General features: G+C 48.7%; 1 protein-coding gene across 2 annotated transcripts in view; it reads right to left on the minus strand.

Moving 5' to 3' along the window:
• Positions 1 to 300: 300 nt before the first annotated feature.
• The window catches only part of LOC310738567 (uncharacterized protein), a 41,526-nt gene continuing 26,508 nt past the window's right edge, over positions 301 to 15,318 (minus strand). Inside the window, exons 2-3 of one of the 2 annotated variants that reach the window (XM_083563625.1) lie at positions 3,357 to 3,577; positions 301 to 2,102 (exon numbers count right to left, since the gene is read on the minus strand). In XM_083563625.1, the coding sequence (XP_083419751.1) occupies positions 844 to 2,100 (1,257 nt within the window). In that variant the 5' untranslated portion in view covers positions 2,101 to 2,102; positions 3,357 to 3,577 and the 3' untranslated portion in view covers positions 301 to 843. The remainder of the gene's footprint in view (positions 2,103 to 3,356; positions 3,578 to 15,318) is intronic. The other variant, XM_083563624.1, reaches the window with a different exon arrangement.

Genomic DNA, 15,318 nt, shown 5'->3' on the forward strand with positions numbered 1-15,318 from the left:
CCATACCTACCATCACCTCCTCATCACCTCTGTTTCCTTTACCTGGTCATACTTCCTTTCCACTTGATCTCCTGAACACACACCAGATCTACCTTTCTCCTCTCCATCATATCAGCTCCCTCTCTCCCTTTACCAACATTTAAAATACATACCCAAACCTCCACTCTCCTTTCCCTGCTGTCTCTGTAGACGTCTTCCTCCTCTCCTTCTCCTCCTTTAGCACTGGCTTGTGCAACACTAATGACTGGGCTCCGACCCATGTAAAATAGATCATATAAATCATATAAATCACAGATCTTCTCAAATCCCAACTTTACTTTATTAAACAATCAAATATATAATTTATTTAATTTCTTTTAGTACAATGGAAATCCAAAACTATTAATGACTTTTACACCATTCTGTGTTGGTGCTCATGTACATAAGATCAATTGCTACAATTTTGCATCGTGATGCATCATTTAGCATTGTATAGTTATACCCCTAATGCCATGACATCAGCTCATAGTGATAGGAAAGAAATATCATTCCAAAAAATAAAAGTTCAATAAAAGTATAATTTGGTATATCTTTCTACCAATGTGTATAAACACTGCTGGTGGAGCGGATTGGGTTACTCCTTGTTCGTACCTGCCTGGACACCACACTGACTTCAAGGTCTGATGCTTGGTATAATGTGGTTGCCCTCGCCCTGAAAAAACACTGAAGTGATCTAGTTAATCTCTACACTTTTCTCTAAAAAGAATGTCCTGGATCTCAGCCCTGTGAAGGAGCTCGTGTTCCTGCAAGTTCCTACAAATACTAAAACCCTCTACTGTCTGCATCCTCTGGGGTTTCATTAGCTTAATCAGTAGAACTCATACCACAATCCAGAATCTCATATGGGTTTTTTTCGGTGTGAACCTGTAGATGTTTTCTGAGGTTACCCCTTTGTGTAAAGCTCTTACCACAATCCGAACACTGATATGGTTTCTCTCCAGTGTGGATGAGCTGGTGTCGCTGGAAACTACTATGCCTACTAAAGCTCTTCCCGCATGCTGAGCAGTAATACGGTTTCTGCCCAGTGTGAACGTGTTGGTGCACTTGGAGATTGGCTTCCTGGATGAAACTCTTCCCGCACTCTAAACACTTATACGGTTTATTACCAGTGTGAATGTATAAATGTGTTCTGAGGTTACCCCTTTGTGTAAAACTCATCCCGCAGTACGAACACTGATACGGTTTCTCTCCTGTATGAGTCCGTAGGTGTTGTATCAGGAAACCTTTCTCTATAAAACTCTTCTCGCACTCTGAGCACTGATACGGTTTCTCGCCTGTGTGAATGCGCTGATGTCGCAGAAGATTAGTCTGGTTGGTAAAGTTCTTCCCACAGAGTGTACAGTGGTACGGTTTCTCCCCCGTGTGGACACGTTGGTGTATTTGGAGGTTAATTTCTTGAGTAAAACTCTTTCCACACTCTAAGCAGTGAAATGGTTTATCTCCGGTGTGAGTGCGCAGGTGTTTCTGGAGGTTACACTTTTGGGTAAAACTCTTCCCACAGTCCGAGCACTGATACGGCTTTTCTCCAGTGTGAACCCGCTGGTGCTTTACAAAATTGCTGCGCTCAATAAAACTCTTCTTGCACTGCGTACACTGGTACAGCTTCTCCCCCGAGTGAGTGCGCTGATGCCGCTGGAGATCGCTCTGACTCGTAAAATTCTTGCCGCACTGAGAGCACTGATACGGCTTTTCACCCGAGTGAATCCGCTGATGTTTCTTGAAATGTCCATTTTGACTGAAACTCTTCCCACAGTCTAAACAATGATACGGCTTCTCTCCTGTGTGGATGCGCTGGTGCTCCTTCAGAGTCCTCTTCTGACTAAAGATCTTGCCACACTCTGGGCACTGGTGAATTTCATTTTTCACTTCTCTATAAGGGGCACTAGTGTGGGAAGTACCAGATAAGCTTTGATGACTACTAAAGATCTCTGTGGATTCCAGATCCTCACATTTAATCACAACAAAGGAGACCATCTCAGTTGGAACTAGTGATGTACTTGCGGGGATACATTTTTGTCCTGTAGCTAGTAGGGTAGCAGGAGAAGGCTGGACACCACTCATATCTGGATCAGAAAGAAGCAAAACAGGTAATGGATCAATACGTTTTTAATAAATAAGCTACAAAAAAAAGACTTCCTGTTTAAAAAGCAAATGTATATGCAAGTTCTCTCTTTCTTGCTTCAACAACACTGGATATTTCCTGTTATATCTTCAAACATCACACTGTAATCAATACTAACCAGCATTACCGAAAGAAGGATTATTTACTGTGTACAGTGGGTTCATGGTTGAGTGCCAGTTTGTGAATGTAAGGTGGAGCAGGAGGAAACCAGCAGTAAGGATTACACACATGCACATGATTTGTATTAATGAGTGTACTCTCTCAAGAGGGCCACAAGAGCAGAGCAGCGAAAGAAAGAGACAACTGGAAGGTGTGCATGTTTGTGTGTATGGATACATGTGCAATAAAACGCTAAAAATAAAAAAAATTAATAAAGTCTATAAGAAGTAAAACTTGCCATCTACATGCTAATCCTTCCCTGAGCCTGCAAGCTCTTTATACTGGTGATTAAAAAAAAAAACAGGAAAGAAAGGAGGAACTCCCTCATGGAGTTTGCGCTCTTGAATGAGCTAGTGGAAGTCCTCACCCCCATCCAGCAGACACAATATCAGGTTGTTCTCTAGGTCCAAACAGAGCAGGCCCTGATCAACAACCAGGCAGATGATCAGATGCTGCTCCAGAGCATGCTGGACAAAGAAACAGCTCACAATAAACAAGATTGGCCCACGTTTAAGTTTTCCTTAAACTATTCAAGTGCTGCAAGCATGGGGTGGCCAATGTCAGAGCAGGCACTTTACGTGCTATTAATCCTATCGGGGCAAATTGCAACTCGCAGCCGACAGCACATCACCACTGACATTACATTAGGTTGCGCAGTGATACAGGCGTTTGAACTCCCAACCTTCTGATCAGTTACCCAGAGCCCTAACCAGTGGACTACCACCTCCCTAAATTACAATGTGGGAAAGGCCCTTTGAAGTCACATGGTCAATCAGGAAATTGACTATAAGGTTAGGTGCAGGGATGGAGACGGGGCACTTCAAAAATACCACCTTGTTTTTTGAAAACAAAGTAGAGTGGTGGTGCCTCTAGAACAGCAGTTAGAATAGCAGCTGTACGACTTGTGTTCAATCTGCCCAAGTTCTCCCACACCACCCCACTGCTGCGCTCCCTTCACTGGTTTCCAGTAGCTGCACGTATCAGATTCAAAACATGTTTTGTCTACAAGGCCAAAAATAGACCAGCACCATCTTACCTCAGAGACCTCATTACACCTCGCACTGCACCATGCTGTCTGAGATCCTCCAGCATTGCTCCACTGGTACCACCACCTCTCAGAATGAGAGGTAAGTACACTTTAAGGGTCTTATCTGTTCTGGCACCGAGGTGGTGGAATGAACTTCCCCTAGATGTCCGTACAGCAGAGTCCCTGGATATTTTCAAGCGACGTTTGAAGACCTACCTCTTCCTGAAACACTGAAATTGGCACTTTCCAAGCTGCTTTGTAGAATTCAAGAGTAATATTTATATTAAGTTTGCAATCCACTTGACTCCAGTGTCTTACAAAAAAAACCCAACCTATCCTATGATGCAATTTTCAAACCAGGCAGTGATGCAGCTGCTCAGGGTGCTCGATAGCCCTTCTGTAGAACGTGGTGAGAATTGGAGATGGAAATTTCTTAACTTTCTCAAGAAGTAGGGGTGCTGCTGGGCTTTATTTTTTACGCTAGTGATGAGGAACCTGCTGATTTTCTCTGCCAGGTGAACACAAAAAAATTGGTGTTGATTGATTGCTGGTTGATTGCTCCATGGAAGAGACATTGATGTTCAGCAGAAGGTGATCACTTCATGTCCTCCTAAAATAAAGAAACAATTCTTTTATTTTATCCACATTCAGAGACAGGTTGTTGGCTTTACACCAGTCCCTGAACCACTGCACTGAGCACTCAGACCTGGGAGACCCCACTGCTTAGTCTGGTTCTGCTGGAGGTGCTGTTCCTTATCTATAATGTCTGAGGTCTCTCAGTTAAAAATTCAGGATCCAGTTACAGGGAAAGGCTCAGATTCCTGATCATACTGGGGAATGATTGTGTTGAATGCTGAGCTGATGTCCATATACAGCATCCAAACCTGTGTCCTTGTTTTCAAATCCAAACTATTTTATAAATAACCCTGTAGATACTATAATTATTACAGATAATCAATTACAAAGTTTTACTCCAATTTAATAGAATTAAACATCAATATAATCAACTTGTGTTCTAGATCATTTTACCTGCAAGTTTCCTCAAACAGATCATTCCAGAGGGAATTGAACCTGTTCTAAAATAATAAACTCTTCCATTAGCACTGGTTTTGTACCTAAATCCTTCAAACTGCAGATATCAACCCCCTAATTAAGAAACCTGACCTTCACCCTGTCAGCTGTCCAACTACAGTCCAATATCAAACCTCCTCTTTATCTCCAAGATTCTAGAAAAGGTTTTAGCACAGCAGTTCTGCTCACATCTACTGAGGAAGAACATTTATGAAATGTATCAGTCAGGATTTCGGCCTCATCACAGCACAGAGACGGCGCTAGTTAAGGTGGTAAATGACTGTTATTGGCCTCTTATCAGGGTTTTGGCTCTTTATTTGTGATGCTTGATCTAGAAATGAGCCACGTCTCTGTGAAAACAAGGATCTGAGAACTCAAACCGTGTAGCTTGCTGGAGTCGGATGTTGTCCAGTTTATTGACATTAATGAACAGGATGAATGTGGAAGCTAGCCAGCTAGAGTAGCACTGATTGGGTGAAGCATGATGGTGGTAGTGTCATGACTTGGGTTTGCATGGCTACTGCAGGAACAGATTCACTAATGTTTATTGATGATGGAAATCTAATGAAACATTCTCTTTGACAATCAGAGAAAGAGAAACTTCACTCACACTTCTGATCCAAAAATTTGATCTAAAATGTAAAAAAATATTTGGTTTTCATTGGGGATCATCGTTACACAACACATCTTTTTACTGATACTTGTGTAAATGTTTGGAGAGCAGGAGATCAGCAGTCTGACCTTGGAACCATTTGAGGAACATCAGCATGTATCATGTATTAATATTGAACAATCCTGCTGTTATGCAGTGCTTCATTAAACCGCATTCAATTGAATGAATTTAAATGCACGAGCACGCACTACCTGTACTGTAGTACCTGTTTTGTTCCTATTCTGTCACTGACCGACGATGAAAATATCTGATTAGAACATTAGTGAGATTGTCTTGTTTATTTTTACAATAATTTGAAACTCTACAGAACAGCAGCAGATGTTTCTAATCCACAGCGTAGTGCAAAATGTAGAAGAAATGAAAGATAATTAGAATCAGCATTAATTAAACACAATCAATCAATAATGATCCATACACACACTAACTATCACCAGGGTCGCGCCCAGATCATTCCTGATTGTGTATCTAGTGCACTACGGAGTGCGTGGTAAACGGCGCTAGTGTAGACTCTGTGGCGCACTACGGAGTGCGTGGTAAACGGCGCTAGTGTAGACTCTGTGGCGCACTACGGAGTGCGTGGGAAACGGCGCTAGTGTAGACTCTGTGGCGCACTACGGAGTGCGTGGGAAACGGCGCTAGTGTAGACTCTGTGGCGCACTACGGAGTGCGTGGGAAACGGCGCTAGTGTAGACTCTGTGGCGCACTACGGAGTGCGTGGGAAACGGCGCTAGTGTAGACTCTGTGGCGCACTACGGAGTGCGTGGGAAACGGCGCTAGTGTAGACTCTGTGGCGCACTACGGAGTGCGTGGGAAACGGCGCTAGTGTAGACTCTGTGGCGCACTACGGAGTGCGTGGGAAACGGCGCTAGTGTAGACTCTGTGGCGCACTACGGAGTGCGTGGGAAACGGCGCTAGTGTAGACTCTGTGGCGCACTACGGAGTGCGTGGGAAACGGCGCTAGTGTAGACTCTGTGGCGCACTACGGAGTGCGTGGGAAACGGCGCTAGTGTAGACTCTGTGGCGCACTACGGAGTGCGTGGGAAACGGCGCTAGTGTAGACTCTGTGGCGCACTACGGAGTGCGTGGGAAACGGCGCTAGTGTAGACTCTGTGGCGCACTACGGAGTGCGTGGGAAACGGCGCTAGTGTAGACTCTGTAGCGCACTACGGAGTGCGTGGGAAACGGCGCTAGTGTAGACTCTGTGGCGCACTACGGAGTGCGTGGGAAACGGCGCTAGTGTAGACTCTGTGGCGCACTACGGAGTGCGTGGGAAACGGCGCTAGTGTAGACTCTGTGGCGCACTACGGAGTGCGTGGGAAACGGCGCTAGTGTAGACTCTGTGGCGCACTACGGAGTGCGTGGGAAACGGCGCTAGTGTAGACTCTGTGGCGCACTACGGAGTGCGTGGGAAACGGCGCTAGTGTAGACTCTGTGGCGCACTACGGAGTGCGTGGGAAACGGCGCTAGTGTAGACTCTGTAGTGCACTACGGAGTGTGTGGTAAACAGCGCTAGTGTAGACTCTGTAGTGCACTACAGAGTGTGTGATCGGCCCTATTGTAGAGTCTGTAGTGCACTACGGAGTGTGTAGTAAACAGCGCTAGTGTAGACTCTGTAGTGCACTACGGAGTGTGCAGTGTAGACTCTGTAGCGCACTACGGAGTGTGTAGTAAACGGCGCTAGTGTAGACTCTGTAGTGCACTACGGAGTGTGTAGTAAACGGCGCTAGTGTAGACTCTGTAGTGCACTACGGAGTGTGTAGTAAACGGCGCTAGTGTAGACTCTGTAGTGCACTACGGAGTGTGTATTAAACAGCGCTAGTGTAGACTCTGTAGTGCACTACGGAGTGTGTATTAAACAGCGCTAGTGTAGACTTTGTAGTGCACTACAGAGTGTGTGATCGTCCCTATTGTAGAGTCTATAGTGCACTACGGAGTGTGTCGTAAACAGCGCTAGTGTAGACTCTGTAGTGCACTACGGAGTGTGTAGTAAAAGGCGCTAGTGTAGACTCTGTAGTGCACTACGGAGTGTGTAGTAAACAGCGCTAGAGTAGACTCTGTAGCGCACTACGGAGTGTGTGGTAAACAGCGCTAGTGTAGACTCTGTAGCGCACTACGGAGTGTGTGGTAAACAGCGCTAGTGTAGACTCTGTAGTGCACTACGGAGTGTGTAGTAAACAGCGCTAATGTAGACTCTGTAGTGCACTAGGGAGTGTGTAGTAAACAGCGCTAGTGTAGACTCTGTAGTGCACTACGGAGTGTGTGGTAAACAGCGCTAGTGTAGACTCTGTAGTGCACTACGGAGTGTGTATTAAACAGCGCTAGTGTAGACTTTGTAGTGCACTACAGAGTGTGTGATCGGCCCTATTGTAGAGTCGGTAGTGCACTACGGAGTGTGTGGTAAACAGCGCTAGTGTAGACTCTGTAGCGCACTAAGAAGTGTGTGGTAAACAGCGCTAGTGTAGACTCTGTAGTGCACTACGGAGTGTGTAGTAAACAGCGCTAATGTAGACTCTGTAGTGCACTAGGGAGTGTGTAGTAAACAGCGCTAGTGTAGACTCTGTAGTGCACTACGGAGTGTGTAGTAAACAGCGCTAGTGTAGACTCTGTAGCGCACTACGGAGTGTGTAGTAAACGGCGCTAGTGTAGACTCTGTGGCGCACTACGGAGTGTGTAGTAAACGGCGCTAGTGTAGACTCTGTAGGGCACTACGGAGTGTGTAGTAAACGGCGCTAGTGTAGAGTCTGTAGTGCACTACGGAGTGTGTAGTAAACGGCGCTAGTGTAGAGTCTGTAGTGCACTACGGAGTGTGTAGTAAACGGCGCTAGTGTAGACTCTGTAGTGCACTACGGAGTGTGTAGTAAACAGCGCTAGTGTAGACTCTGTAGTGCACTACGGAGTGTGTGGTAAACAGCGCTAGTGTAGACTCTGTAGTGCACTACAGAGTGTGTGATCGGCCCTATTGTAGAGTCTGTAGTGCACTACGGAGTGTGTAGTAAACAGCGCTAGTGTAGACTCTGTAGTGCACTACGGCGTGTGCAGTGTAGACTCTGTAGCGCACTACGGAGTGTGTAGTAAACGGCGCTAGTGTAGACTCTGTAGTGCACTACGGAGTGTGTAGTAAACGGCGCTAGTGTAGACTCTGTAGTGCACTACGGAGTGTGTAGTAAACGGCGCTAGTGTAGACTCTGTAGTGCACTACGGAGTGTGTATTAAACGGCGCTAGTGTAGACTCTGTAGTGCACTACGGAGTGTGTATTAAACAGCGCTAGTGTAGACTTTGTAGTGCACTACAGAGTGTGTGATCGGCCCTATTGTAGAGTCTATAGTGCACTACGGAGTGTGTCGTAAACAGCGCTAGTGTAGACTCTGTAGTGCACTACGGAGTGTGTAGTAAAAGGCGCTAGTGTAGACTCTGTAGTGCACTACGGAGTGTGTAGTAAACAGCGCTAGAGTAGACTCTGTAGCGCACTACGGAGTGTGTGGTAAACAGCGCTAGTGTAGACTCTGTAGCGCACTACGGAGTGTGTGGTAAACAGCGCTAGTGTAGACTCTGTAGTGCACTACGGAGTGTGTAGTAAACAGCGCTAATGTAGACTCTGTAGTGCACTAGGGAGTGTGTAGTAAACAGCGCTAGCGTAGACTCTGTAGTGCACTACGGAGTGTGTGGTAAACAGCGCTAGCGTAGACTCTGTAGTTCACTACGGAGTGTGTATTAAACAGCGCTAGTGTAGACTTTGTAGTGCACTACAGAGTGTGTGATCGGCCCTATTGTAGAGTCGGTAGTGCACTACGGAGTGTGTGGTAAACAGCGCTAGTGTAGACTCTGTAGCGCACTAAGAAGTGTGTGGTAAACAGCGCTAGTGTAGACTCTGTAGTGCACTACGGAGTGTGTAGTAAACAGCGCTAATGTAGACTCTGTAGTGCACTAGGGAGTGTGTAGTAAACAGCGCTAGTGTAGACTCTGTAGTGCACTACGGAGTGTGTAGTAAACAGCGCTAGTATAGACTCTGTAGTGCACTACGGAGTGTGTGGTAAACAGCGCTAGTGTAGACTCTGTAGTGCACTACGGAGTGTGTAGTAAACGGCGCTAGTGTAGACTCTGTAGTGCACTACGGAGTGTGTAGTAAACGGCGCTAGTGTAGAGTCTGTAGTGCACTACGGAGTGTGTATTAAACGGCGCTAGTGTAGACTCTGTAGTGCACTACGGAGTGTGTGGTAAACGGCGCTAGTGTAGACTCTGTAGTGCACTACGGAGTGTGTATTAAACAGCGCTAGTGTAGACTTTGTAGTGCACTACAGAGTGTGTATTAAACAGCGCTAGTGTAGACTCTGTAGCGCACTACGGAGTGTGTGGTAAACGGCGCTAGTGTAGACTCTGTAGCGCACTACGGAGTGTGTGGTAAACGGCGCTAGTGTAGACTCTGTAGCGCACTACGGAGTGTGTGGTAAACGGCGCTAGTGTAGACTCTGTAGCGCACTACGGAGTGTGTGGTAAACGGCGCTAGTGTAGACTCTGTAGCGCACTACGGAGTGTGTGGTAAACGGCGCTAGTGTAGACTCTGTAGCGCACTACGGAGTGTGTGGTAAACGGCGCTAGTGTAGACTCTGTAGTGCACTACGGAGTGTGTATTAAACAGGGCTAGTGTACACTTTGTAGTGCACTACAGAGTGTGTGATCGGCCCTATTGTAGAGTCTGTAGTGCACTACGGAGTGTGTAGTAAACAGCGCTAGTGTAGACTCTGTAGTGCACTACGGAGTGTGCAGTGTAGACTCTGTAGCGCACTACGGAGTGTGTAGTAAACGGCGCTAGTGTAGACTCTGTAGTGCACTACGGAGTGTGTAGTAAACGGCGCTAGTGTAGACTCTGTAGTGCACTACGGAGTGTGTAGTAAACGGCGCTAGTGTAGACTCTGTAGTGCACTACGGAGTGTGTATTAAACAGCGCTAGTGTAGAGTCTGTAGTGCACTACGGAGTGTGTAGTAAACAGCGCTAGTGTAGACTCTGTAGTGCACTACGGAGTGTGTATTAAACAGCGCTAGTGTAGACTTTGTAGTGCACTACAGAGTGTGTGATCGGCCCTATTGTAGAGTCTGTAGTGCACTACGGAGTGTGTCGTAAACAGCGCTAGTGTAGACTCTGTAGTGCACTACGGAGTGTGTAGTAAAAGGCGCTAGTGTAGACTCTGTAGTGCACTACGGAGTGTGTAGTAAACAGCGCTAGTGTAGACTCTGTAGTGCACTAGGGAGTGTGTAGTAAACAGCGCTAGTGTAGACTCTGTAGTGCACTACGGAGTGTGTGGTAAACAGCGCTAGTGTAGACTCTGTAGTGCACTACGGAGTGTGTATTAAACAGCGCTAGTGTAGACTTTGTAGTGCACTACAGAGTGTGTGATCGGCCCTATTGTAGAGTCGGTAGCGCACTACGGAGTGTGTGGTAAACAGCGCTAGTGTAGACTCTGTAGCGCACTACGGAGTGTGTGGTAAACAGCGCTAGTGTAGACTCTGTAGCGCACTACGGAGTGTGTGGTAAACAGCGCTAGTGTAGACTCTGTAGCGCACTACGGAGTGTGTGGTAAACAGCGCTAGTGTAGACTCTGTAGTGCACTACGGAGTGTGTATTAAACAGCGCTAGTGTAGACTTTGTAGTGCACTACAGAGTGTGTGATCGGCCCTATTGTAGAGTCTGTAGTGCACTACGGAGTGTGTAGTAAACAGCGCTAGTGTAGACTCTGTAGTGCACTACGGAGTGTGCAGTGTAGACTCTGTAGCGCACTACGGAGTGTGTAGTAAACGGCGCTAGTGTAGACTCTGTAGCGCACTACGGAGTGTGTAGTAAACGGCGCTAGTGTAGACTCTGTAGCGCACTACGGAGTGTGTGGTAAACGGCGCTAGTGTAGACTCTGTAGGGCACTACGGAGTGTGTAGTAAACGGCGCTAGTGTAGACTCTGTAGCGCACTACGGAGTGTGTATTAAACGGCGCTAGTGTAGACTCTGTAGCGCACTACGGAGTGTGTGGTAAACGGCGCTAGTGTAGACTCTGTAGCGCACTACGGAGTGTGTGGTAAACGGCGCTAGTGTAGACTCTGTAGCGCACTACGGAGTGTGTGGTAAACGGCGCTAGTGTAGACTCTGTAGCGCACTACGGAGTGTGTGGTAAACGGCGCTAGTGTAGACTCTGTAGCGCACTACGGAGTGTGTGGTAAACGGCGCTAGTGTAGACTCTGTAGCGCACTACGGAGTGTGTGGTAAACGGCGCTAGTGTAGACTCTGTAGCGCACTAGGGAGTGTGTGGTAAACGGCGCTAGTGTAGACTCTGTAGCGCACTACGGAGTGTGTGGTAAACGGCGCTAGTGTAGACTCTGTAGCGCACTACGGAGTGTGTGCTAAACGGCGCTAGTGTAGACTCTGTAGCGCACTACGGAGTGTGTGCTAAACGGCGCTAGTGTAGACTCTGTAGCGCACTACGGAGTGTGTGCTAAACGGCGCTAGTGTAGACTCTGTAGCGCACTACGGAGTGTGTGGTAAACGGCGCTAGTGTAGACTCTGTAGCGCACTAGGGAGTGTGTGGTAAACGGCGCTAGTGTAGACTCTGTAGCGCACTAGGGAGTGTGTGGTAAACGGCGCTAGTGTAGACTCTGTAGCGCACTAGGGAGTGTGTGGTAAACGGCGCTAGTGTAGACTCTGTAGCGCACTAGGGAGTGTGTGGTAAACGGCGCTAGTGTAGACTCTGTAGCGCACTAGGGAGTGTGTGGTAAACGGCGCTAGTGTAGACTCTGTAGCGCACTAGGGAGTGTGTGGTAAACGGCGCTAGTGTAGACTCTGTAGCGCACTAGGGAGTGTGTGGTAAACGGCGCTAGTGTAGACTCTGTAGCGCACTAGGGAGTGTGTGGTAAACGGCGCTAGTGTAGACTCTGTAGCGCACTACGGAGTGTGTGGTAAACGGCGCTAGTGTAGACTCTGTAGCGCACTACGGAGTGTGTGGTAAACGGCGCTAGTGTAGACTCTGTAGCGCACTAGGGAGTGTGTGGTAAACGGCGCTAGTGTAGACTCTGTAGCGCACTAGGGAGTGTGTGGTAAACGGCGCTAGTGTAGACTCTGTAGCGCACAAGGGAGTGTGTGGTAAACGGCGCTAGTGTAGACTCTGTAGCGCACTAGGGAGTGTGTGGTAAACGGCGCTAGTGTAGACTCTGTAGCGCACTAGGGAGTGTGTGGTAAACGGCGCTAGTGTAGACTCTGTAGCGCACTAGGGAGTGTGTGGTAAACGGCGCTAGTGTAGACTCTGTAGCGCACTACGGAGTGTGTGGTAAACGGCGCTAGTGTAGACTCTGTAGCGCACTACGGAGTGTGTGCTAAACGGCGCTAGTGTAGACTCTGTAGCGCACTACGGAGTGTGTGCTAAACGGCGCTAGTGTAGACTCTGTAGCGCACTACGGAGTGTGTGGTAAACGGCGCTAGTGTAGACTCTGTAGCGCACTAGGGAGTGTGTGGTAAACGGCGCTAGTGTAGACTCTGTAGCGCACTACGGAGTGTGGGGTAAACGGCGCTAGTGTAGACTCTGTAGCGCACTAGGGAGTGTGTGGTAAACGGCGCTAGTGTAGACTCTGTAGCGCACTAGGGAGTGTGTGGTAAACGGCGCTAGTGTAGACTCTGTAGCGCACTAGGGAGTGTGTGGTAAACGGCGCTAGTGTAGACTCTGTAGCGCACTAGGGAGTGTGTGGTAAACGGCGCTAGTGTAGACTCTGTAGCGCACTAGGGAGTGTGTGGTAAACGGCGCTAGTGTAGACTCTGTAGCGCACTAGGGAGTGTGTGGTAAACGGCGCTAGTGTAGACTCTGTAGCGCACTAGGGAGTGTGTGGTAAACGGCGCTAGTGTAGACTCTGTAGCGCACTACGGAGTGTGTGGTAAACGGCGCTAGTGTAGACTCTGTAGCGCACTAGGGAGTGTGTGGTAAACGGCGCTAGTGTAGACTCTGTAGCGCACTAGGGAGTGTGTGGTAAACGGCGCTAGTGTAGACTCTGTAGCGCACTAGGGAGTGTGTGGTAAACGGCGCTAGTGTAGACTCTGTAGCGCACTAGGGAGTGTGTGGTAAACGGCGCTAGTGTAGACTCTGTAGCGCACTAGGGAGTGTGTGGTAAACGGCGCTAGTGTAGACTCTGTAGCGCACTAGGGAGTGTGTGGTAAACGGCGCTAGTGTAGACTCTGTAGCGCACTAGGGAGTGTGTGGTAAACGGCGCTAGTGTAGACTCTGTAGCGCACTAGGGAGTGTGTGGTAAACGGCGCTAGTGTAGACTCTGTAGCGCACTAGGGAGTGTGTGGTAAACGGCGCTAGTGTAGACTCTGTAGCGCACTAGGGAGTGTGTGGTAAACGGCGCTAGTGTAGACTCTGTAGCGCACTACGGAGTGTGGGGTAAACGGCGCTAGTGTAGACTCTGTAGCGCACTACGGAGTGTGGGGTAAACGGCGCTAGTGTAGACTCTGTAGCGCACTACGGAGTGTGGGGTAAACGGCGCTAGTGTAGAGTCTGTAGCGCACTACGGAGTGTGGGGTAAACGGCGCTAGTGTAGACTCTGTAGCGCACTACGGAGTGTGTGGTAAACGGCGCTAGTGTAGACTCTGTAGCGCACTACGGAGTGTGTGGTAAACGGCGCTAGTGTAGACTCTGTAGCGCACTACGGAGTGTGTGGTAAACGGCGCTAGTGTAGACTCTGTAGCGCACTACGGAGTGTGTGGTAAACGGCGCTAGTGTAGACTCTGTAGCGCACTACGGAGTGTGGGGTAAACGGCGCTAGTGTAGACTCTGTAGCGCACTACGGAGTGTGTGGTAAACGGCGCTAGTGTAGACTCTGTAGCGCACTAGGGAGTGTGTGGTAAACGGCGCTAGTGTAGACTCTGTAGCGCACTAGGGAGTGTGTGGTAAACGGCGCTAGTGTAGACTCTGTAGCGCACTAGGGAGTGTGTGGTAAACGGCGCTAGTGTAGACTCTGTAGCGCACTAGGGAGTGTGTGGTAAACGGCGCTAGTGTAGACTCTGTAGCGCACTAGGGAGTGTGTGGTAAACGGCGCTAGTGTAGACTCTGTAGCGCACTAGGGAGTGTGTGGTAAACGGCGCTAGTGTAGACTCTGTAGCGCACTAGGGAGTGTGTGGTAAACGGCGCTAGTGTAGACTCTGTAGCGCACTACGGAGTGTGTGGTAAACGGCGCTAGTGTAGACTCTGTAGCGCACTACGGAGTGTGTGCTAAACGGCGCTAGTGTAGACTCTGTAGCGCACTACGGAGTGTGTGCTAAACGGCGCTAGTGTAGACTCTGTAGCGCACTACGGAGTGTGTGGTAAACGGCGCTAGTGTAGACTCTGTAGCGCACTAGGGAGTGTGTGGTAAACGGCGCTAGTGTAGACTCTGTAGCGCACTAGGGAGTGTGTGGTAAACGGCGCTAGTGTAGACTCTGTAGCGCACTAGGGAGTGTGTGGTAAACGGCGCTAGTGTAGACTCTGTAGCGCACTACGGAGTGTGTGGTAAACGGCGCTAGTGTAGACTCTGTAGCGCACTACGGAGTGTGTGGTAAACGGCGCTAGTGTAGACTCTGTAGCGCACTACGGAGTGTGTGGTAAACGGCGCTAGTGTAGACTCTGTAGCGCACTACGGAGTGTGGGGTAAACGGCGCTAGTGTAGACTCTGTAGCGCACTACGGAGTGTGTGGTAAACGGCGCTAGTGTAGACTCTGTAGCGCACTAGGGAGTGTGTGGTAAACGGCGCTAGTGTAGACTCTGTAGCGCACTAGGGAGTGTGTGGTAAACGGCGCTAGTGTAGACTCTGTAGCGCACTAGGGAGTGTGTGGTAAACGGCGCTAGTGTAGACTCTGTAGCGCACTAGGGAGTGTGTGGTAAACGGCGCTAGTGTAGACTCTGTAGCGCACTAGGGAGTGTGTGGTAAACGGCGCTAGTGTAGACTCTGTAGCGCACTAGGGAGTGTGTGGTAAACGGCGCTAGTGTAGACTCTGTAGCGCACTAGGGAGTGTGTGGTAAACGGCGCTAGTGTAGACTCTGTAGCGCACTACGGAGTGTGTGGTAAACGGCGCTAGTGTAGACTCTGTAGCGCACTACGGAGTGTGTGCTAAACGGCGCTAGTGTAGACTCTGTAGCGCACTACGGAGTGTGTGCTAAACGGCGCTAGTGTAGACTCTGTAGCGCACTACGGAGTGTGTGGTAAACGGCGCTAGTGTAGACTCT

The sequence above is a fragment of the Silurus aristotelis genome, assembly GCF_946808225.1.
Source record: "Silurus aristotelis genome assembly, chromosome: 2".
NCBI lineage: Eukaryota > Metazoa > Chordata > Actinopteri > Siluriformes > Siluridae > Silurus > Silurus aristotelis.